This window comes from Acipenser ruthenus, chromosome 5 (assembly GCF_902713425.1).
Source record: "Acipenser ruthenus chromosome 5, fAciRut3.2 maternal haplotype, whole genome shotgun sequence".
NCBI classification, from domain to species: domain Eukaryota; kingdom Metazoa; phylum Chordata; class Actinopteri; order Acipenseriformes; family Acipenseridae; genus Acipenser; species Acipenser ruthenus.
In genome coordinates, this window is record NC_081193.1 from 29,606,075 (window position 1) to 29,632,095 (window position 26,021).

The 26,021-nt window shown below is 39.8% G+C and overlaps 1 protein-coding gene across 7 annotated transcripts in view; it reads right to left on the minus strand.

Moving 5' to 3' along the window:
- Positions 1 to 2,085: 2,085 nt before the first annotated feature.
- LOC117402643 (uncharacterized) overlaps positions 2,086 to 26,021 on the minus strand; it is a 41,907-nt gene continuing 17,971 nt past the window's right edge. For 3 of the 7 annotated variants that reach the window (XM_059023969.1, XM_034003990.3, XM_034003991.3), the window contains 4 exons: positions 19,833 to 19,877; positions 17,746 to 17,868; positions 6,372 to 6,425; positions 2,086 to 5,158 (listed from right to left, as the gene is read on the minus strand). In XM_059023969.1, coding sequence (XP_058879952.1) covers positions 4,925 to 5,158; positions 6,372 to 6,425; positions 17,746 to 17,868; positions 19,833 to 19,877 — 456 coding nt within the window. In that variant the 3' untranslated portion in view covers positions 2,086 to 4,924. The remainder of the gene's footprint in view (positions 5,159 to 6,371; positions 6,426 to 17,745; positions 17,869 to 19,832; positions 19,878 to 26,021) is intronic. The other 4 variants (XM_034003994.3, XM_034003993.3, XM_059023970.1 and 1 more) reach the window with 4 other exon arrangements.

The following is a 26,021-nucleotide window of genomic DNA, read 5'->3' on the forward strand; positions in this document are numbered from 1 at the left end:
TTATTATTATTATTATTATTATTATTATTATTATTATTATTATTATTATTATTATTATTTTAATTATTATTATTATGGAGAGTGTGAAGCAGAGGGGTAGCGTGAGAGTAACGGGGTTGGGAGAATACCAGACGAGCAGCAGAATGCTGAATAAGTTGAAGGGGGTGAATAGCCGAAGCAGGGAGACCAGTGAGGTGAGAGTCACAATAACTATTTTCTTGGATACAGAAGCAGCCTGCCAAACGAGTAAATATTATCGGCACTGTCAAAGCTTGAAAGATCTCCTGTTTTACATATCATGAAACTGAATTGCAATGGGGAGATGCAGCCTTAACATATTCCAGAATACAAATGCAAGAAATGGTCATCTTTGAAGAAGACATATTTATGACTATTGTTGAACTTGCTGCCACGTTGGCTTTATGTAGTCTTTGAACCCTATAGTGACCTGAAAACGGCTTCATGCCTGCTAAATAATTACGTATCGTGTCAGGACAACGTATAATATGTAATTGATCATCAACTTTAGTTCTGGTGTTTCAGTTTGTCGAAATTAATATAAGTAATGTAGCTGAATGTTGGGTTTTTCGTCAGATCCCAGTCATAGTGAGTTACTGTTCTTGGCTTGCAGCCCACAGGTAGTGCTGCATTACATCTTGGCTTTGATTATTGTTTTGTTGCAAACTTGGTTAATATACTTATCCACCAACTGCATTTCTTTGAATATTTTTTATTTATTTACAGTAGGCAGAATGATCTACATTCAACATCACCGATTTATGACCATTTTTATCAGATCAATGTCCCTTAGTGTCCCTTAGTGTTTACAGTATATAAAGTGAATGTAAGACAAAAATGAAAGGAAGCTTTCATAAATCCCTTACAGCTGCACGATGGACAGCAATTAATTTTATCTTATGCAGTTTTCAAAGAATTTACATAAGTTTGATGTCACAATTATGGCTTTTCAGTTGCAATGGAAAATAAAAAGGGGTCAATTCCAGAGTATGACTGTTGGAAAATAATTGAATAGAACAGCTTAAAAGCTATATTTAAACTGTCAGATTCTTTTAATTCAGACTTTCAAGCAATCGTGTTTCAAAGAAATCATATAGAAATTAAGCTGTGCATAACATATGAGAATGTGTCTTTGTTCACTAAGGATTCTAGAGGCTTTATTTACATTTTTCTTGTGCCTGTTAGCACAGCACAGTCCAACCATGTTTAAAAAGCTAGCATCTACCTATGGACACTTACTACATTCAGTAATTACTTCAGCAAGACATCATATTTGAACATAAATATCCTAAGACATGTTTTAAAGTCCAATATAGATGTATGCCATACATATGCTAAAATAAAAACACACATTGAAGTATGTATAACCATGTACTTCAGACAGGCCATTGGTAATTTCAGCCAGGCTAGAATATTGTTGGATTAACTGTCAGATATTAGAAAACGATTCAGTACCATCAGCCAATTAGATTCCTGCTCTAGGGGGCTTCTACAATTCACCTTTATATCTGTGTATTTATTTAAATATCCTTGAGAATGTACTGCATTTGTTTCTTTTTGTGTAGGGGGAGGCGACGTTAATAATTTCATAAACCCCCTTACAATTGAACAGATGCCCACCTGAAAAAATCAAATCTAGACACGCTGCAGACACAGGTTTTGAACCATATAGTTTAGGTTCCTGTTTCATGCTTGTATGTACCCCTGTATTGCTATCAATAGATTCCATTATGTTTTCAACAGCTACCAAGGGCCTTTATAGTGCTGATGATGTCATCTAAAGGAGACGGATTTCGTTCTTGAACGACTATGTACCCATTCATAAATTGGTTAGCAACAGCCACCCGTCTGCACAAATCATTTTTTTATGAATGTCAATATGGACAACTTTTGGTAGTTTTCAATGCAATGCAATTAACTAGGACAATCGGCAAGTACTTTTATGAAGACCCCTGTGTGTGTTAATTAAATAAATAACAAAACATATGCCCCCCCCCCCCCCCCCACCATATACTGTACATATCACTTCTCATTAAATTGTCAAACACTTTTTAGTAAAACTGTCTTTATTTACATCAAAACACTGGAAATGGCAAATTAGGTAATACAATTGCTAAATCTTTATTAATATAAAATGTATCAACGTAAAGCAGTATAAATACTGTAAATTCTTGAAGGCTTTGTGTTTTCAAGGCAATATACAAATTAAACTTTTGGGAATATTATTTGCAACCTTCCAGAGCTGTAATTAATTACTTTTGAGCCAACTGTGATTCTTAATTAAAACATCAAGAAACATGTCAAATGCACACAGGGAACTGGTGTCTTCACAGCATGCTGTGATCATTTACAGAATGCTGCTGAGGTGACGTTGTCTATTCTGAAAAAGTAGATTAACATGTTATGTAACAGCACTGAATCAGCTTTAATTAAAAGTTTATGTTAAAAAAATTAATTTCAGTTGGCTCAAAATGAGTTCAAAGGGTTTTTGACCACCCCTTAAGATAATGCACAGAACCTTTCGATCAGAGGTGAAAGTATCTTTAATTTCTTACCGGTGTAGTGTTATTTTCAGGTACATAGTAAAAAGTGGTACGCAGGCTCGCACATGCCTAAACAAAGTCTAACAACTTCAGCCAAGAAAGCAGGGAAGCACTCTTTCAAATCTGGTACTTTATGCTATCTTTTTAATTGAATTTATCATATTTTCCAGTCTTACATCTTTGTTAATACAATTTATCATATTTTTCCACCATTAAGAAAATAGTAAGCGAATATTTATGCAATACATTGGATCTTGTAAATTTTTTTACAATTTTTTCTCATTTTGTCTTGTTCATCATGATTTTTTTTTTATTTTTAGAGAAATTGATTCCTGTTTAAGTTTGCAAAAAATAATGTATAATTAATGGTAAATGTACAAGTTTGACAATAGGAAAACACCCATCAGATCGTAATTGATTGCATCTGTACCAAAATCTGACAGTGTACCACTTTCAATGTGACAGCGTACCGCTTTCTAACATAACACGGGTCAAGTTTTGGTATGCATACCACATTCTGACGATGTACTGCTTTCTAACACTAATCCAGGCCGTACCGACTTACTTTCACCTCTGCTTTTGATATAGGGAGTTTATACAATCGTAGATTGCCAGTTAACACTTTAGTTTAGTGATCCTTTGTACGTGCTTATAACCAATCTATAAACACATTATTAATTATGCTATTAACAAATATAAAATATGATTAGAAATAATGAAACTATTGTTAAACACTTTTGCCATTTTTTTTTTTTTTTGCTATTGTTTATAATCTCTTATAACGGATATAGTCTACCTGTCTTTTCAGGTCTGCTTGAACTAAAGTGTTACCGATTGCCATACAGTATTTAAATAACATTTTCAGTAGGTTTAATATGTGACATGCATAGCATAACATACAATAAAAAAGAAGTAGTTAATGTAAAATCATTTCATAATATATTACAATCTTGATAATCATCTTCAATTCAGCGTCTTTTTAAGCTGCAAAACGAAAATAGGACAATGGGGATTTCGTAACACAGATCATTATGTTGGTACAAACATGGGATGTATTCAATTGATCTAAACAGTGGCAGATATAAGTATTGCAGTCCTTTGAAGAAAAAAAACACTGTCTTCAACACTGAAGCAGATGGAAATGCACTAGTAAAACTCACATGTACTATTAGATGCTTGATTGTCATAATCACAGTACACAAATATAATGTTATATTATCTCAGTGGACATATCTAGATATCCTGCTGATTAACTGAACAGACAAAGTATTAAAAAAGTATAAATGGAAATCTAACAAGCCCTCTACTATTAATAACCAGGAAATTATATGTCACTAACACAGATAGGGTAATATGATTAGAGCCTATTATTTAAATCAAATACTTTAAATGGTTGGCTTCAGGCACATCCCGAAGACAAAACAATTAAAGTCCATTGCTTCTCTATACAGTATATTGATTTGCTAATCACCATTTTTCTTTCCGTCTCAATGCACGCAGAGGGGGCCAGTTGAGAATAAATAAGAAGTATATTAAAGTCTAACTGTTGATGTTTCCTGTGAATGCCCATCAACTGCATGAGTAATCCCAGCAGATAGTTTGTTGTAGAAATCATCACTTGGTACCTCTATGGCAAGAAGACAAATAACTTTTTTCTAACTAATGAGCTATATAGATGACTTTAATGAGACCCCAAGGGTCCTGGTTGAAGAAACATCTTGCAAGGAAGGTAGCAAGGATACAGGTTCACTTATGTGTAAAGAGCAGGCAGTTAGCTATGGAAACTGGGAACCTATTTTATGTAACTTGTGGGTAAAAACCTATCATCATATTGAAGTCCTGAGTTATTGAAACTTCAGTTAAGTAAAATGTCATGACTAAGGATGCTTTTCTATTGCCTTTGTTACGATCTTGTATTTATTTTGTTTTGTTTTAGCTTTTTAGTTTTTTAGTTTTTTTTCTGCATGCCAAGGATTTATGATTCATTAGAACAGGGTGTTGAAATATGTTTTGGGTGGCCTTAAAGCATTCTAAAATAAACAAAAATGAATAGTGTTATCAAAAAAAATCATTTCCACAAAACATCACATAATAGTTCTGCTGACATATCAGCCTTTCTGCACACACACAATTCTTGGCAGTATTTAAAAAGCTTACTGGTGCAATATAAACCTTGCCCATTGTTATGCATATATATTGACAGGAGTTCTTAAAATATGAACTTTTATTGAACTATTTTATAAAAGTGAAATTAAACAACTATCCTGTAGCAGAAAGTAATAAAAACCAAGTTGCTTCACCACATAATTTTCACATGATATGCTTGAGCACATTTCTGGGTTAGAGCAAACACTCAGACACTTTTAAATGCTGGTTTCCCTAACCATCTTCACAGCTGCTGAGTTAATAGAACTGGATATGGTCCTTGGTGATGTTATCATACCTGTGAAGGATTTATTAACTTTCTCGTCTTCCTCTTCTGTAATTTGAAGTAATCCATGGCTGTGGCCATCGGTTGTATCTTGGAGCCTCATCTTTGGGATGCCAGGGCATCTGGTGGCATCTGTTTTGCTGAGTCCTCTCACTGTGTTGTTAAGCTATGAATGAAATGTCAGAAGAGGTTTGTTGTTATAAGCAAAGGAAAAATAAAATTGTAAGCCCTGCAAAAGACATACTGTTGATTGTACTGTTTCCTCAGAACCTTTCCGTTTCTAGTTTTGACAAATAACCTTGTTCTTGACTGAAGTTGTTTGATGTTAATTCTCAGAAATAGGTGTGAATTGCGTGTGTCTTTTCCCATAGTTTTTTGAAGTGGACATCCACCAGTTTTCAGCCCATAGCAATGCAAAAACATTATACGGGCACTGCTACTCTGCTTGGGCAAAATAATAACTGCTATTGGCATCCCACACAATTTCACTGCTAACGGTGAGAGTAATTTGGATCCCTGTTGTAAAATGAAAAGGTCACAAACTTAAAAGAACAGAAAGCAGGACTTTCAGACATCATTTCTTTTCCTTAATAATGTTTTACTACAAAACAGCTGCCCTACAAGAGATTACACCGAACAAAATGTTGCACACTAGGTTTATGGAATTTATTGATTTCTTTGGGAAGAAACGAAATAAAAAAAAAAACTGCATATACCTTCAGAAAACAATTGTAGTTGGAGAAGAAAAAATAATAAACTACAGTTTTTCAATCAACATTGATATTCTAAGTCATCTTTTTAAACAAACGCCATCTCTTACAGTAGATAAAAGTGACAAATATATTATTAAAAAGCTCCATGGAAGTATTCATGTTGTTGAGCTGAGTTGTTGTTAAAATATTCATGAAATACACATTGTGGTGGCATTTGTTTAATTTTGAAGTCACTTATGAAAGGCTTTTGTAATGTGAGGTGTGGAAACTCAGTGATTCTAAACAGAAGAGACCCCATATTAAGACCAGATCTAGGTCATACAAGGAGTTTATGGAGAAAGCAAAAATGTATGTATGAATATAATTTTGAGTTTATAGTAATTTATTTTTTAATGGGAATAGGGTAAAGTCAACATGAATTGATTAACCATTTCCACAGTTTTTCCAGTATTTTCCGGTGTGTATTGGCTGTCCACCGATTTCATATTTTTTGTATCGGGGGTGTTTTATCGGGTTTTATCGGTTAAAACCGATAATCAGAAGCCCTAATTATATTGCACAATAGAAAACACGTCATGAGCATATGTACTACACCGTATACATGCTTTTATAGCTTACAGACTTTACAAGAAAACAGGACATATTACACAACCAGTTAACAATTACCTCTTTTGAGCTGAGAGCTTCATTTTCATGGATAGTCACTATAGGGTGTTGAGGCTTCACAGGGTAGAAGTTAAGGATAGAACAGGGAGTAGGGGATAAAAATGCAACATTATACTGTGAATAAGTAGTGTTCTCATATGCACTCAAACTCATATATTAGTATACTACTAATAACATTTTGGATTACATACTATACAATAAAATAAAACACTGACATACTGAAAACTTATTGTATATTAATGGATTTAAATCAATTGTAATGTTAGCATAGAAGATAGAAGGTCATATGTTCAAAGCATTTCTTCCATTCTTTAATTATTGCCTCTTTTTTTAAGGACAAATAATCATGTTAATATTACAAAATTAAAAACAAACACCTTAAGAATGCTTAAGAGGACTTGGTATATATAACTTAGTTGTTTTTTTGTAGGTTTGTGTTTTAAAAATCAGATATTAATTTAAAGACTGGAGTTAACGTTGAAAATATGGACCACATTAACTGTAACAACTCACTCCAGCAATGTGGTACAATGTACATACCTTTAATCTAAACTAACAATTTCCCATCACATAATTAACATTATAAAGAGTACAGATGACTTCTGTTTTGCATAATACATTTAAGATACACATTGTAATGGTTTTAATGACAGTTGTGTTGAGACAGTTAATGACAGTTAAAGTGAGAGGTTCTTGAAAGGATAGTACTCACAACAGAAATTACATGTTATTGTCTACATAAGAAGGAAAAATAATGGCTTGAATCGTAGTAACTCTAAAGAGCAAACAATTCTCTCTTAGGAAGTAAATCTGTAATATTTTCACATCCCAATAATGGTATATATGAGACAAACGACTAGTTACATCATGCACCAGACACTACATTGAAAAGGTGCACGTATCAACGTGAACATAATGAGTTCCTTTTTTATGATTTATACTGTAAATGTAGAAATTAGAAATTCTTCAGTTGTTAGGATGTAAAGAGCATGGGTTATAAATAACAGAGACCACATGCTAGAATCAGCAGAACTACAGTAACAGCTGCACAGCTTGTGAACCAATTACTTTGCCCAGAAGCAGATCCCCCCGTTTCTTCCCTGAAATATTGCACAGTTACAGTTGCAATTACAAAATATCTATTGCCGTGCAAGGTTTATTTCTCATCCAAGGTTTATTTTTCTCATGCTTAAATTTGTCAGGAAAAAAAAAAATGTTTTAAGATCACCTTTTTACCTTAAGTTATGATACAATTATGTGAAATTCAACAAAACTAGATTCGTCTTCTGGATGGAGTCCATTCTTTAGTTTTATATTTCCATTATTTTAATTACCAATCTTAATTAATCCCCTTTGTGTTTGGCTGTGTTCAATTGTTTGGAAGAGATACAAGCACATTATTTTCTTTTATACTCACTTGCATGTATTCTAAATAACCCTGGCTTAATTTCCATAAGAAGATGAAATGCATGCCTCAAATTCCAGCCACTAATGAGATTTCACTTAAGACATTTTACCTCTAGTGATTTCTTTCTCTGGCTTGCAAAAAACATTGTAATCGAATTAAAAAATATATTGCATTTCTTTCCACTCGGGTACTTCCTCCAACACATGCCCCTGTTGCTGTCTGTATTTTGTCAAAATGTATTCTTTCAACCAGGGGCGTCATTTCATAAAAATGTTGAGTGGGGCAAAGTTGTGTCAACATTAAATATTCTCTGTCCCACATAGCATAATGATTGAGATAAAAAGAGGCAGTAATTGGGGCGTCGTTTTCATTGAATGTTTGTGTTTTAAAAGTGGAGACACTTTAATGCTAACCTAATCGTTCTGCTGCCAGCTTCGGAAAGCACAGTTAAGTATAAATGTAACCACATTGTGGTACACCAGACGCAATGCGGCAAGCGAAACTGTGCAACGATGCGACAAAATAAATAGAACCTATACTTTTGATAAGTATCTTTAACACCACAGACGACGCGACAGGCGACATGAGAGCGGCGTGAAATAAATAGGATTGAATCCTAGTTTTTGCAATTTGTCATGTTTCAACAAGGGCATTGAGCAATCAGAGAACAGCTTCAATGCAAGTGGTCTAGCAGAGTGAAGCAGTATCCAAAATGACAGAGGAAACAATAATACTTGCCGTTGAAAAAATACCCAGAGCTTTATGACAAAGGTGATCACAATTATAAAGATACAGATTTGAAAGACAATATATGGGAGTCCATTTCGAAGGAACTGGATAAGACTGGAGAGTATGATTTATTGCCATATGTGTTGAAATACCATCAGAGAAGACACTAATAATTTCCACATCATGTTGACGAATATGCACCAGTCTTGATCCTAGTTTTGTCAATAGCAATTTTTAATAGCTGTATAGATCTGGCAGTTTTCAAACCTGTCGCATCGCCTCTGTGTCGCTTCTGGTGTGTATGGTCGTGTCACTGCGAAAGTATCTTGTCTCCAATTAAAAAATCGCATTTCATCTGGTGTGTGACAGCCTTAACTCTTTATTTAGGGCGTCCGTCTAAATATATCACACCAGATTTGATACATCATATAACCTCGAGTTAAGTTTATTTCACCTGCTTTCCACAAATAATGACACTGTATCAAATATAAATCAATGAACATAAACTGCTAAATAAGCACCACATTCCTGTGAATGTCAAAAGTAGAAATATGTAGCAAAGTTTGAAGTAGCATGTTTACACAGATAATCACGAATAAAATGAAATAAAAGGGGGTAGTGTCTCGCTTTCATCTTGGCAAATTTTTCAACTTCAGTCTGTAAGTCTAATGATTTTATTTTGTTGGGTTAAGAACATAAGAACATTTAAGTTTACAAATGAGAGGAGGCCATTCAGCCCATCTTGCTCGTTTGGTTGTTAGTAGCTTATTGATCCCAGAATCTCATCAAACAGCTTCTTGAAGGATCCCAGGGTGTCAGCTTCAACAACATTACTGGGGAGTTGGTTCCAGACCCTCACAATTCTCTGTGTAAAAAAGTGACTCCTATTTTCTGTTCTGAATACACCTTTATCTAATCTCCATTTGAGACCCCTGGTCCTCGTTTCTTTTTTCAGGTCAAAAAAGTCCCCTGGGCCAACATTGTCTATACCTTTTAGGATTTTGAATGTTTGAATCAGATCGCCGCGTAGTCTTCTTTGTTCAAGACTGAATAGATTCAATTCTTTTAGCCTGTCTGCATACGACATGCCTTTTAAACCTGGGATAATTCTGGTTGCTCTTCTTTGCACTCTTTTTAGAGCAGCAATATCCTTTTTTTAACAAGGTGACCAGAACTGAACACAATATTCTAGGTGAGGTCTTACTAATGCATTGTAGAGTTTTAACATTACTTCCCTTGATTTAAATTCAACACTTCTCACAATATATCCAAGCATCTTGTTGGTCTTTTTTATAGCTTCCCCACATTGTCTAGATGAAGACATTTCTGAGTCAACATAAACTCCTAGGTCTTTTTCATAGTTCCCATATGATATTTATAATGCACAATTTTATTGCCTGCATGCAATACTACACTTTTCTCTATTAAATGTCATTGGCCATGTGTCTGCCCAGTTCTGAATGCTGTCTAGATCATTTTAAATGACCTTTGCTGCTGCAACAGTGTTTGCCACTCCTCCTATTTTTGTGTCGTCTGCAAATTTAACAAGTTTGCTTACTATACCAGAATTTAAATCATTAATGTAGATTAGGAATAGCAGAGGACCTAATATTGATCCCTGTGGTACACCACTGGTTACCTCGCTCCATTTTGAGGTTTCTCCTCTAATCAGTACTTTCTGTTTTCTACATGTTAAACACTCCCTAATCCATGTGCATGCATTTCCTTGAATCCCTACTGCATTGAGTTTGAGAATTAATCTTTTATGCAGGACTTTGTCAAAAGCTTTCTGGAAATCTAAATAAACCATGTCGTATGCTTTGCAATTATCCATTGTCGATGTTGCATCCTCAAAAAAGTCAAGCAGGTTAGTTAAACATGATCTCCCTTTTCTAAAACCATGCTCACTGTCTCCCAGGATATTGTTATCATATAGGTAATAGTGTAGTCAGGGCAGCATAGAGCACTTTTCAAATTTTCAATGAAGACCTCCATTCTTTCCCATTTCCTCTGGTGTCTCACCTCCCCCTGCTGTTGGGAGCATTTTAACCAGAAGTCAGGCAAGCTTGCACAACAGAGAGCTTTTAACCTCACCTATGCAACACTACACAACTTAAATTTTGCATTTCTTTTGACACAGAGTGTTAAATAAAAGTATTTAAAATAATCCTTTCAGTCCTCAACGCATCATTTAAAAAGGACCAAAAAAGAACCCTTTTAGTTTTAGTGGGAAGTTATAATCCAGATACTCTTGTTAAAAGAAATAAAATGAACACTATTTTGTTGTAAATATATAAACAGGTTTGATTTCTCTTCTTAACCACCTCTATAAAAACTACACATAGGTGCGTCCCCTACACTTAACATGACCATTCATTTACAGGTTTCAACTGAAAAGGATTTAGTAAGAGAATTTCCTGTGATTTGAATCCCAACTGCATTCAGTAGGAGCTGCAGCAGATGAGGAATGCATCAGATCCGCATAACCCAAGGGTTAGCGGTGCGAGCGTGCAACCTCAAGGACACTGGTGCCTAATGAAGGTAGGGAAGGATCTACCACATTAAGGCAGTAGAACCTGGAGAAAGTATGCGGCGTAGGATGCCCAAGATGTAGTCAACCCTCTGGTAGAGTGCGCGGCTACCCACTTAAGTGGGGGCAAGCCGGCATTGTCATATGCAGTCGAGACTGTGTCCACAATCCAGTGCCACAGTTGCTGCTTCAAGAGGGCCTGTCCTAGGGTCCGTATATCGTGACAAACAAAGAGCTGGTCAGAATGATGCAGTGCTCTTGTCCTATCCACGTACCACCTCAATGCCCGCACCGGGCATAGGGAGTTCAGTCGCCTATCTTCTTCTGAAGAAAACGGAGGTGGATGGAAAGACTCCAGTTCCACAGACTGGTTCATGTGGAAGACTGTGATCACCTTAGGGAGGAAAGCAGGGTTTGTTCGTAGTGACACCCTGCTGCCATCAACCCAAATACGAAATACAGGAGCTGTGTACCGATAGCGCCTGTAGCTCACTGACCCACTTTGCAGAGGCGATAGCCAAGAGGCTGTCTTCATAGACAGGTACTTGAACTCTATGGAGTGTATGGGCTCAAATGGGGCCTTAGTGAGAGCCTCCAGCACAATATCAAGGCTCCATTCCGGGAGAACATCCCTCCATGGAGGGCATAATCGCAGAGCACCCTTGAGAAAACAGATTGCCAAGAAATGCACATCCAGAGATACAGAATTGACGGGGGCATGGCACGCAGAAATCGCCACCAGATACACCTTCAAAGTAGAAGGTGACCTATTGGCAACTATAACTGGCATAGGGCAAGATACGGAGTCATGACCTCTAGTGAGACACCAGTTTTGAAAGTATCTCCACTTATAGGTGTATAACAACTTAGTAGAGCTTGCCCTAGCATTATGTAATGTGCCCTCAACCGTGTCAGATAGCCCTAGAGCTGTCTAGCAGTCCCGTTCAGGGGCCAGACTCATAACTGGAATCTGCCTGGTTCCGGATGCCAGAGGGTGCCTTTTGCCTGACTGAGGAGATCCAGGCAAAGCGAGATCTCCCAGGGCTGGCCTTGTAGGAGCTGGTACAGGGTCGAAAATCAGATTCTCCTGCGCCACCAGGGGGCCACTAGGAAAACTGTGGCCTTCTCTAACTAGACCTTCTCTAGGAAGGCCGGGAGCAGCGGTATTGGTGGGAACGTGTAAGGAGCGTACTGGGCCACTCGTGGTCTAAGGCGTCGACGCCGAGTGGACCGCCTAAGCGGTGGAGGGAGTACCACAGGGGGCAGTGTGTCACACTGATCGAACTGTATCTTCCCGAACCATTCCAAAATGCGCTCCACCACCTGAGGGTGGAGCCACTACTCTGACGGATGTGTACCCTGCCTCTACAAGAGGTCCGCTGCCCATTTCGCCACTCCGGGAAGATGCGTCGCCCGTAGGGACAGCAATTTCTGTTGGGCCCAAGTCAGGAGCCAGAAGGCAATGCGATCCAACCCCAGGGACCGAAGGCCACCCTGGTGGTTGACATACACCACCACTGCAGTGTTGTCTGTCCAACACGTGTTCCCCTTGGAGCTGGTGAGTAAGGTAAACCGCCTGCAACTCAAGCATGTTTATGTGCAGGGATGTCCAACGGCCCGACCAGGTGCCACGGACTCCTCTGCCGTCCCAGACCACCACCCAAACCAAGCTGGAGGCGTCCGTCATCACCACCTGATGGTTCACCACCGCTCCCATCCGCATGCCTTCGCGCAGGTGAGAGGCCCGCCTCCACCAGCGTAGGGCTGTCGAACACGAGTGAGATACTGTCAGCCGATGGTGTCTGTCGTGCTTCAGATGCAAGTGGAATGCATTGAGCCACGCTTGAAGCGGGCGCATGCAAAGTAAACATAGCTCGATGGCTGATACAGCTGCAGCCATCAGACCCAATAATTTCTGTCACAACACCAAGGTAACCCTCGATCCCTGCCAAAACAGGGAGAGGCAATCTTGAATAGCCGCGCATCGTACTGGAGTCCAGCCGGATCCTCAAGAACGTTGTGCACTGCACAGGTGTAAGCTTACTCTTTGCATCGTTGAGGGTGAGGCCCACCTTGCCAGATGCTCTGTCACAATCGCCGTGTTGGCCACTTCTCTTTCTCGCGACTGGGAACAAATCAACCAATCGTCGAGGTAGTTCAATACTCTGATCCCCTGCAACTGCAAGGGGGCCAGGATAGCATTCACACACTTTGAAAACGTACGAGGAGCTAAGGAGAGGCCAAACGGTAGCACGGAAAACTCGTAAACGCTTCCCTGAAAGGTGAAGCAGAGGTGCTTCCTGTGCACGGGACGAATTGGAACGTGGAAGTACGCGTCCGTGGGAGATGGGGTCTACGAGACAAATGGCTCACTTGCGCAGCATGGCGGTCACTTCCTGCTGAAGTACTGAGACCTGGAGAGGGTCTGTCACAGATGTATTTGTGACACCTCGGAAGGGAGGAGGCCCCATGCAGAATTGTAGCGCGTAACCAATGTACACGGTGGTGAGCACCCAGGTGTCTGAGGTGCAAGCCAATATTGCAGCTGGTGTGTCATGAAGGGATGGGCCTGATGCCATAAGCCTTCTGGGCTCCTGCTGGGGCTGCTGAGGTGGGGGAAGAGCATGCTGAGGTGGCTGCCTAGGGCGATGGCCCAGCGTCTTTTGGGACGCTGTTGCGTGGACACGCCATGCCCTGCGTTCCTCCTGCCTTGCGGGAGGGCCCAGTTGCCTGCTGCTGCGGTGGACTGCAGGCAGTGCCTCAGGTCACCCAGCGGAGCTGTGGGGACAGGGACCGTTCGGGTTATAGTGCGTGTCTGGGGAGATTGCCCCGTGTCGGAGCACGGGGAAGGAGTAGCGTGGCCACTTGCTGAGAAGCTTTGCATTCTTGGTGGGAGCACTGCAGAATCTCCTCCACTGCTTGCCCAAAGATATGCCCCGGGGATATCGACACGTCTAACAGTGCCGCCTTATCCGCATTGGGCACCCTCGTCTGTGACAGCCATAGCTGTCTACGAGCCACCACCAGGCTTGCCAGGCTCTGGCCTAGGGCTTGCCCTTGAAGGCCGGAGATCTGGAACAGCGTTCCTGAAAGAAAGTGTCATTCGGAAGCCACCGGCTGAGGGAGCAGGGCTTCCTGTAGTATGCCATCCATATAGGCAGTCAGGATACTGCGGGTTTGGGCAGACAGGACACTTAGGTAAGCCCCCCACTGGCGGAGCCTTGACCAAGGCCGCAATGGTGGAATCTACTGGGGGAAAACCCACCAGGCCCAGCTTGCCCACGCCTTCCACGGAAGTAAGCAGGGCCGCTTGCTTCAGCACACTCCGGAACACGGACTGGCGTCGCTCAGCCGCTGTCGTCCAAGGGACCTGAAAAAAGGTTGCAGTGCATCCCATCAGTGCCGACATGGTGCTGGAAAGCGGGGGCACACTAGCCTCTGAGGCAACCTTGGAGCTAGGCTCTGCCTTGCGTCCTCCTCCTCTGCCATCAGTGCAGGCGATTCCAGCTCACCCTGAGCTCCCCTTTTGGAGACAGGAGCTGGTACTGGGGTGGGCACTGGCAGAGCTGGAGCTGTGGCCAGAGCAGCAGGAGCCTGCTGCGGAGCCAATAACTCCAGGATCTGGGCCATCTGTGCCTTGAGGTCCATTATGTCCCTCGCCTGCCTCGAGCGCTTAACCCGCTTCGCTTGCGGAGATGAGGAGCGGCTACGAGGGGTTGGCAACTGAGGGGCTCTGGGACAATTGGAGGAGTGGGGGGACTGTGGCCCCCAGGGCCGCTGACTGCTCGTCCAGAGGGGACAGAGCCTCCACCCCCATGGCCCTAGCCAGCCTATATTGAAGCACCCGGGGCTGAAAAGCCGCGCAGATGTCGTAAAAGGTGTCATCACTGAGGGTTGAATTGGCGTGCTGGACACCCAAGCACCGCGCATATAGAGAATGTTCATCCTCCTGGGGCATGTTTGCCCTGCAAGCATGGAACCACGACATGACTGCCATCACTCAATACTGCCGGGTATATAAGCCTTAGGCGACACACACTGCCTTGCACGGAGTGCAAGGCATGGGAGCGCTTAAGCACTCTGTGCACCGAGGGCACCGCATGCATGGGTTATGCGTGCACCGAGGCACTAAAGTACCGCGTGCACTGACTCCAAACTCCTTGCACCGATATAAGAACATGATTGTTAAAATGTGCTCCATTTTTGAGTCATTTTTAGTCAAAGCAAAGGCCTTTTAAATACCAGCTATATTACTCTGGTGTGCCTGCAGGCAACTATACTGGAGGTCAATTTATTTGAAGGAGATAATAAGGTAAGAGTACCACTATCATGGTAAGAAGGGTGGTATTAACTGAAATTAATTTTGCATTAGAGCTGATTACATGCCATGAAAAAAATGCCATTGGGACATTTGTAAATTATAGCGGAAGCAAGGAATATAATCATGAGGAGTGATAACAACATCTCCAGTCATAACTCTGCTTTTAACACTGGAGCGTGACTCGAGCCCTATTAGTGTATATATATATATATATATATATATATATATATATATATATATATATATATATACCCTCTGTATAAAAGCTTAGAAGCAAAAGAAAAGCATTGCAATACCAGTGTATTATTCCCAAGAAACCATCGCAGAGCCTTTGGAAAACCTCGCAGCAATGGCAAATAATGCAGTGGTACTGATATTAGGGTGACCACATAGTTCCATGTTCACTTGGGCAGTTAAGGTTTATTACATTAAAAACATATTAATTGTCCTACTCTGGTCTGGTGAACCTGGAGCAATATGGTCACCCTAACTCAAATGGTGTCTTTCAATTGATTACCAATGTGAACTGATTCTCAAATATGGCACTATTCTACCAATTCTACCAATTCTACCAATTGTCCATCCCATTGAGACTGTCCCAGGCTAACACTGATGACTTCTGTCACTATTTTTATTACATTTTCTGGCACCTGTTCATCAAAGGGCATACAAGGTCGGGTAAACAAAGCCTATGTTTACTGATCTAGCAGGCAAATGAATGCAAAATGCAAAACTACATGTATGACAGGAAAAAATAACAATAGTGTATACTACCTGGACTTTCAGTAGAAATACACAAACATGCAACAAGTAAATGAGCCGGTTCTTAAGCAATGCATTCACTAAAGGTTCAATAAATTGCAAGAGGGGCTATTATAAAAATCTAAACTGTAGTGGATCTCAATACTGCTGCTCAAAGGTGATATTAAAACAAGTAAGAAATTAAATGTTAGGGAATTGTAGAAGATGCAACACATGTATTACTAGAGAGGTTACTGCAGCCCAACATCTCCTGAAATAGGACAGGATTTAAATAATAATATGAAAAAAGCAGAAAAAAAAAAAAAAAACATACAAAAATAAGGAGAGGAAAAGGGAGTACATTAATCCCAATAAAGAATGCATGGCAACAGCTCACTTTGTTGTACAATGAGCCAAGACTCAGGGGAAGGTTAGTTTGGTAGGTAGACAGAATGATACAAGTGAATGTATGGTCCAGGAGTCAGACATTTCACATTAGAGAATACGAGTGGCTTTGACAGAGAAATGTTCCTGGAGACAGGAAGGTCTGGCACAGGTAATGACAGAAGGCAGGATAAGAAACAAAGGAAGTCAGGAAGGAGGAAGGGAGAGAAGGGAAGGCCTCTGTTTGTAGAGAAAATGTGATTTATGGTCAAATAAAATATGATCTGGGTGAACTAAGCAAGGGTTAAAAAGCATGGACAAATGAACAAATGACAAGATGAGGATTATGTGAGTTATATCCTTTTTTTGGCATCCCCACAGTCTTTTTATTCCAGTAGTCCTCAAAGCTATGCCCCAGGATAAAATGTGTGCCTGTTACGGCAATTTAAACTGGAACACAAAGTCATTTGATTTTATGGCTTGTATGCTATTTGTTCAATCTGTATTTTAATTTAATTTCATTGTATTTTACATTTTGGAATAAGAAGTTAGTTAAATGTCAATAGAGCAAAATGCCCTTGACTTTCTGAAACACAAATGTGCTAGTGGACAAAACACTTTTCTATCTGCATGTCTAAGTTGAGGACCACTTATTAAGTTGTATTGTTAATTTCCTTTTATTCATGTTAAATTTCCCAGGTTACATTTGCAATGTGAAAATAAATGTTATTTAACAGTAAAAGTAAAGCATGAAACAAGATTACAGCATACTTTTCCTTACAAAATAAAAAAGCCATGCTTTATTATAACAGCATAGTGACTAATACATGGAGCCCAGTGCGTGTACAGTATGTTTATTGTGCTATTTTTGGTGATCGCTGAGGAGACTTTTCATATCCTTGTCAGATATATAAGTGGATATGTATAACTGCAGTGTTTAAAAATGAAAAATAAGTTATTTTTGGATATACACAAAAAGTTAAAATGATTAAACATACACAAAATCAAAAAGGAAAAAAAATAATACAACTAATTGAAATAACATCTCTTGAAGTGAACAAGTAATATTTATTAACAGTATACTATTCTATTGAGTTTTATAACATATTATATTATTTGCCACATCTTTGTTTAAATGTATAGTATTTCCGTATAAATAATGTAAATTGTGTTTAACTAATATATCAATGTGATTATATTTTTTCATCACATTTTCTGGCAGTGTTTTATGTCAGTAAGTCATTGTTTGTGAAAAGTCTACCTGTTGAAGTTCAGCATCTGAAGTCTCTTCAAGGTAATGTCTGAATGGATTGGGCTGATACTCCTCTCTCTCTTCCGGAAATTTAGGAATAACAGCTACTGGTCGTATAACTCCAGGCTTGGTCTACAAGCAGGAACATATTTACAAAAGTTAATGTCTGTTTATCATATATATATATATCAGAGGTCGGCACATGTACCCGGGTTTTAAATTACCCAACCTGAACCGGGTCTCTTTTTACTACCCGGGTATCGATTATTAATTTTTAAAGAGAATTTAAAGAAAATGTAGCAAATATGACAATGCAGTTGTAAGTGCGGGTCTCTGGCTGCAACATAATGATGAAAATCCTTACCCCCGCCCCTGGCCCGACTCGACTCCGAGCCAGATTCAGGTGTCTGTGAGGTCGGAGTTTCACGATTTGGTTCTCGCTCAGCTCGACAAATAGCCAGTGGAGAATCAACAGTACCCGTTCCGTACCGAGCCCTCACGGGTCGGATGTGCCAGTGGAGAATATACTAGAACTTGGTTTTGGAAATTGAGCAACTTTTCTAAAGGCAGTTCATTATTGTTCCTGTTAAATGTCTTTAAACATGTAGGGGTAGATGTACTAAGATGGGCCAGTCGTAGTGCAAACTTACTGCAATTTGCATTTTCATTGTGACAATTAGCAAAGTTTTGAAAAGAACCATAATATACTAATTTAAATATTTGTTGCGTTTTCTTAGCAAGATCACTAGCATTCTACACTGCGAGAGTCCTGCGGCATTGTTCATATAAAAGGCAGGAGTTGAGTTGTGGTTTGCTGCAGCAGAAGGATAACGTCTATATATGCAAGGGTGCAAGACTCAAAAAAACATTGTTAAATGTAAATGTCATCTGTACAATGCATTCTGTTCTGTCTTCATTTTACCTATTTTAATACTGTTATATAAATAAAAGGCAGTTTAATCCCATCAGATTCTGTAGTGAGGCACCAACCTTCACCCCCAAAATGCTTTTCATAATCATACAGTAGCCCCTCGCTAAACTGGACATATTTGTCCGACATAAGGAGGTGTCGAGTTTAAAAACAATACAATAAAATCACACACACCTACATTTATAGTGCTCAATGCATTTTAAAAGTAAATCATTGCACTGAAATAACACTAATGTGTTCTGAGTAGGCTACACATTACATTATGTAAAAATATAGATTTGTACAGTAGGACTATACAGTATACTGTACAGTAGTAAAATCCAATGAATACGTAGCACGCATTATTTTTACTTTAGCCTATCGGTAACACAAAATAAGTCATGCTGCTGCATTGTACACCAGGACTTATTAAAATAAAAGATTACTTTAAATTGAAACTAAATGATTGTAGCGTTTTTTTATTATTATTATTTTTAACTTGGCCTACTTAGTAGCCTAAACAATGAACACAAAATAGATCACGGTCCTGTAAGAAGCTCAGGATGAGCTGAAGGGGTTAGTGGCACATGTGTTTCCAACACGTTCGGGAAAACCAGACACGTCATAGAAATGTGTTTTCAAGGCTTGTAAGTACACCCTGACTTTAGTGAAAATTAGGTACTTGGGTGTTCGCCTCAAAAATGCACTGAGCAGAACTGGCAACACACGAGAAAAAGCGGACTGGGAAATGCAGCAACAATTGCAACTGTTTAAAACATGCTTTCAAAAGTTCTTAACAAATCGATGCAATTGTAAGTGTTGCAATTGTCGGCAGCTTTAGTACATCTCATTATAATATTTGAGAACCCTCATTTGCACTCTCCCCACCCCCTTTTTGCAAATTTATGCAGGAACGCCCATAATTACATATTCATCTAAGATTGAACAGCAAAGAAAAACTGCTGCTGCAAAGCATTCCCTAAAAAGTCGCTAACAGCATTGCACTTGTTTAGCACATTTCACCCTAGACTTCCGACTCGTTTGCAACTGGTTTACGACTATTGCGACAGACGCTACACTTTAGTACATCTACCCTATAATCTTTGAGTAGGACCAGATACAGTTAATTAAGCAATTTTTAAAATCATTCCATGTAATTTTAAAAGAAACAGTTTCTAATACATACCAGTTGTTTCTCAGCAAAACCAGATTGCAACAGATGGAAAGAGGCCTATTGGAATAATAATAGTAAAAAGTGAATTAATCTTGCTCTTTGATTTTGTTTTTAGAATGTTCTACAGATTATGTAGTCTGTCTGTAGAAACTGTAGTACAGTAACTCAGACCATGGTTAATTTTTAATACATTTAAATACTTTGGATGCTGTTGTTGCATGAAGGTGACATCAGAGTGTGTTTTCAATTGTTCCATACATTTTAATACAAGTAATCTTTCTAATCTCGTCAGTGTGCTTTAACTTTACAGCTTTATAGAAATACTCAAAGTGATTGTCAGCTTACAAAATAATTCCATACATTTTTCCCTCCATGCTCATCCATTCACGGCATAACTCTGAAATATGAAGTTCGGAAAGAAACACATTTTTAGCAAACATGTATTATCATTTTAAACCATGATATCTAGTGCTACAATAGCTGATTGCAAGCCTTCCTTTCAGGTTGTATTGCACTTCCTTGGTATTTTCACCTGGATAGTGAAATTATCCCCACCCCTGCAGGGCATTCTTTCCTGTCATGAACCATCCAGCTGATTGCCCTAGTGACTGATATGCTTTGCAACCTGCAAAGTACTTTGATCCTGAAGACACTGCTGGGGTAAAGTAGTAATAGTCTTCCTGGAAGGCAGGGCAATCATACTGAGATCTTTCTTTACTTACTGTAGTGTAGTTTGCTGTAACGTGTTTCTTTCAAAACTGCTTATTTTAGAGCTATATAGTGAATAAAAGTGCATGACAGGGAAGATTTTTTGATATTATTATTATTATTATTATTATTATTATTTATTTCTTAGCAGACGCCCTTATCCAGGGCGACTTACAATTGCTACACGATATCACAATATTTTTACATACAATTACCCATTTATACAGTTGGGTTTTTACTGGAGCAATCTAGGTAAAGTACCTTGCTCAAGGGTACAGCAGCAGTGTCCCCCACCTGGGATTGAACCCACGACCCTCTGGTCAAGAGTCCAAAGCCCTAACTACTACTCCACACTGCTGCCCATCAGGAGTTAATTTGTGTTGGGTTGCACCGGGTCCTAAATCTGGTATCTTTCTATATGACAGGTGAGATATATACAGTTTGCAAATGATGATCAGTATGAAAAGAAAAAAGTTGCAAAAAAGAACGTTAGGTTACTTACCGTAACCCTGGTTGCCTGAAAGAGAAGATGACCACCAAAACATTACATATGGGAAATGCCTGCCTATTGGTAGGTATTCACCGAACTCTCTATACCAGAGCTGCCGATAGGCCCCTTCCTGGATGACATCCTCGGTCCCGCCTACGGAGGGGTTAAAACCGTCATTCCACGGAAGCCATTTCTGTTTTTGCATCGAACCTGTGAGGCAGACCGATGCAACCTTGCGGTTGGTGGTAGTCTTCTCTTTCAGGGCACCAGGGTTATGGTAAGTAACCAAACGTTCCCTTTCAATTCGAAGACGACCACCAAAACATTACGTATGGGAAATGTATACCAGAGCCATCGCGAGGGAGAAGGAACCGCTTAATCCTAAGTTAGCGGTATGAGTGTGCACCCTCAAGGACCCTCATGCCTATTGAAGGCAAAGAAGGATCTACCACATTCAAGTGGTAGAACCTGGAGAATGTATGCGGCATATCGTGCACAGCTACTCTTCTAGGTGGGGTTAAGCCAGCACTTTCAGACGCTGCAGAGACTGTGTCCACAATCCAATGCGACAGTCACTGTTTCAAGAGAGGCTGTCTTAGGGTCCGTATACCGTGACAGACAAAGAGCTGGTCAGTATGACGCAGAGCTCTTGTCCTAACCACATAGCATCTCAATGCCTGCACCAGGCAGAGGAAATTCAATCTCCTATCTTCCTCCGAAGCAAACTGAGCTGGATGGAAAGACTCCAATTCCACAGACTGATTAATGTGGAAGGCGGTGATCACCTTGGGGAGGAAAGCAGGGTTTGTACGCAGTGACACCCTGCTGCCATCATCCCAAATACACATACAGGAGCTGTGCACCGACAGTGCCTGCAGCTCACTGACCCGCTTTGCGGAGGCGATAAACAAAAGGAAGGCTGTCTTCATAGACAGGATGGGGCTCTGTCGGTGTCGCCCAGGGAATCTGCAAAAACTTTGCAGCGCGTCCCATCAATGCCGACATGGAGCTGGACAACGGTGGCAAACTAGTCTCCAAGGCAACCTCTGCGAAAGTTGGAGGAGCTGGGTTGGGCCCCGAGGGCTGCTGACGGCTCCACCGTGGGAGACGGAGCGTCTATCTTCATGACCCTATTAAGCCTACTGCGGCGTGCTGAAAAGCCGTGCATATGTCGCAGAAGTCCTCTCTTCCAATAGCCTCAGTGGCATGTTGGACCCCTAGGCACCGCACGCAGAGCGAGTGCCTATCATTAAGTGGCATTTTCGGGGTAACGTATGCATCGAGGAGCTATGCACACCGAGAGCACCGAGCACTGTGCGCAATGAGTGCACTAAGCACCATGTGCACAGTGTGCACTGAACACCGAGTGCACCAAGGTACCGAAGCACCAGGGGGCAGCTGAAGCAGTGGTGCCTACCCTAACAGCGTATAGTCACACACGTGATCATACCAGGGAACACACACAGTGGACAGACTACAATAAACAATACAAACAATAATAGTGGGGAACACACTGCTGTTGCTGTTCAATTTTATTTTATTTTTTAAGGCCCAACGCACCGAGGTGGGGGAGCCGAGGCAGCCGGCGCGGTCTACTCTGCTGCGGGGCTAGTAAAAATACAGCCCCGTGGAGGACTGCTGGTTTTTTTGTTTTGTTTTTTTTTTCACCTAGCTGTAGCACAATACAGGCAAGCGGGTGTACCGCGTGTGCACTACAGATGTGTCAGCAAGGTATTTAGTCAACAAATATATATTATGTATATATTTAAACTGCTAAAAGCAGTCAGCAGAGTCACTCAACAGCAGGGGTAAGGCGAAGCCTAGCCCCGTTGGAGGAAGTGCTCCCATACGAGTGAAGGCTGGAAAAAAGACAACAACACTCACTTACTTAAATCAATACTGCACAGGCAGTCGACTCACATACCACAGATACAAAGCAGCAGCCTGCAATGCAAGCACACGCAGGTTGCTGAGGAAAGATAGAAGAAAAAGGCTGAAACAGGAGTCACTGATTCCGTGAAAGCGGCAAGCCAGCTTTCAGCCTGAAAGGCAAGGGAACTGCAGTAGACTGAAAGCTCTTTTTCAAAAACGCTCAGATACCAACACAGAGGGTCTTACCTTACCATCTTGAGAGGCAAAAAGAGAAATGGCTTCCGTGGAATGACGGTTTTAACCCCTCGGTAGGCAGGACCGAGGATGTCATCCAGGAAGGGGCCTATCGGCAGCTCTGGTATAGAGAGCTCAATGAAAACCTACCAATAGGCAGGCATATCCCATAAGCAATGTTTTGGTGGTCGTCTTTGAATTGAAAGGGAACTCTATACACATAACATGTACAATAATCATCATTTTGTCATTCAATTATGTTCCATTAATTGAATGACAAAAGTGTTCTTAACAATATAATTTATGATGAAACTTCTGTGAAAAGGAAATTACTAGTTTTTCTTTTACACCCCAAACAAAGAAATGCCAAAAAATGAGCGCTCTTAACAATAGTGTTGTCGCTCCTGTTCATCAGATTAGTTGCCCGCAACTGGTACAGTGGCGTCAATTCAACAAAATCTTGGGGGGTCAAAGCTGAAACCTGATTAATTAATTACTGGTGTTCATTGTCATGAAACCGGTTGGGTTTTATCATGTTGTGTTCATCTTAAGCACCTACATACGGTAAACACTTCAGACATGACACGCGAATAACAAAACAGTAACAACAAATCCCCAATACACCGCACGAACACCAATGTTTAATAAAACTAACAAAAATAAATCTGATCCAATTCTGTCTTCTCAAACAAAATCCACAACTAACAATTTATGTAAGATCATAAAGACTTAGCAAAAATTATAATTATATATTTTCTTTTAATGGCAGTGAGGTTTTACCTCGGCTGTGGCGCATTACAGTGGAGTGAATGCTTTGACGTTACTCGCTCCTGGCATAACTTAACTACAGCCATGCAAAAAAAAAAAAAAAAAAAAAACGCAATGCATATATTATTATTAGTTTCCCATAAACATAGGAATTTAAACCTCGTAAATAACTCGTAATTTTTTTTTTTTTTTTTAATGCTTCGAGGCTTGGCGGCGGGGGTGGGTGGGGTAGTTGCAAACCTCGTAAATAACTCGTGTATTTTTTTTTTTTAAATGCTTCGAGGCTTGGGGGGGCACAACAAGGTACAAAACCTACAAGCACATGACACAACATGAAGATATACAGTAGTGTGCAAATGTATTAGAACACCTCAAGATTTTTCATTTATATCCTTTGTATACCTACCTGTGTGAGAACCTCTTACTAGTTTAAAGTAATTGCATGTGTGGCCTATTAAAGTCAATTAAATTCGACAGGCACTAATTTGCCTATTTTGAGAATTTTCCAAGATTTTCAGTTAAGGTGGTTTGATTTCATATGCACAACACATCAAAACAGAAGCAATGGGGTGTTTTAATACATTTACACACTACTGTATATGGATGCTTCTCTAAATCAAGGTCAGGACATTAGGTCTGTAAACAAAAATACTATCCCTCTTCCTTAATTATATGATCTGGTACCTTTTTGTTTACAAATTAACCCCTGGCTACAACCACTTTAATAATGGTGTCCTGAAAGTACACATATGCACATCAGTTTCTTAAAAAAAAACAAAAAAAAAAACACAATAATTATAGTCAAACCACAGCTCTTCATATGTAGTCAGAGCACCTTAGAGTGTAAATGTTGATGAAGAAGTCTCATAAAACAGGTGTTGACAACACCAACAAAAAGATCCTTCCTAGAGGATGAGGCACCACATTTAAAAGGTTGCTGGCCCACATCTTCACTTACTAAACCCTCAAACATCTGCATCATTTAATCATGGTCTTAGATTAAATGATGCAGATGTTTGAGGGTTTAGAAAGTGAAGACTTATGTGGGCCAACAATCTTTTAAATGTGGCACCCCATCCTCTTGGAAGGGTCTTTTTGTTGGTGTCGTCACCAAGTTTGTCAGGTATTGTTTTATTTTGAGATACTCTTATAAGGTTAAAGAGCGGCTTGGTGCCAATATGGTTTTTTTTTCTTGTTTAGATTATCTTTGTATTATTTTCACATTCTGGTTTAAAACATTTAAAACATTTCTATTGACCATTGAAAAAAATCAAACTACAAGATTATATCTGCTGGAACGGAATGTAACCTTTAACTTGTCCCCCTGCAACTCTCTGCCCCAAGACCGTGTAATAAATCCCATATAATAAACCGGGCAGCAGTGTGGAGTAGTGGTTAGGGCTCTGGACTCTTGACCAGAGGGTTGTGGGTTCAATCCCCAGTGTGGGACACTGCTGTTGTACCCTTGAGCAAGGTACTTTACCTAGATTGCTCCAGTAAAAACCCAACTGTATAAATTTATGATATCTGTATAATGTGAAATAATGTGATATGTTATAACAATTGTAAGTCGCCCTGGATAAGGGTGTCTGCTAAGAAATAAATAATAATAATAATAATAATAATAATAATAATAACAGTGGTCCATGCCAGATATTTTTAGGATTAAGTTAATTAGAATATGAAAAAAAAATCAACAGCCATAGCTGATTTCAAGTCTGAAAATCAAGTTTGAAGTATTTACAGCAGGCTTGTTCTTAATAAAGGCTTCTTGGAAAACAATAGTCTAAATGTGTGATAGTGTTATTAAATTATACATAGGCTGAGTAAGCAATATTACAAAAAATGATCGTATTGGACAATAAGTCATGTTGTTGGAATGCACTTAACATTTTGCTCCTGGTATTTATCAATGTGCCAGAGTATGATAAGCAGCTATTTGCAGCCAGACTCTTATAGCGTAGCTTTAATGCATCATCAATGATTACTGTTGCTACCTCCTTTGCAGTGTACCGTGCCAATTACTTTCCATTTAGTTTTCATGCTTGTGTTTTGACTTTTTTATTCACAATCTACATTCACAGAATTTGGCATGTGCTTCTGTGCAAATAAAAAAAAAAAACATTCAA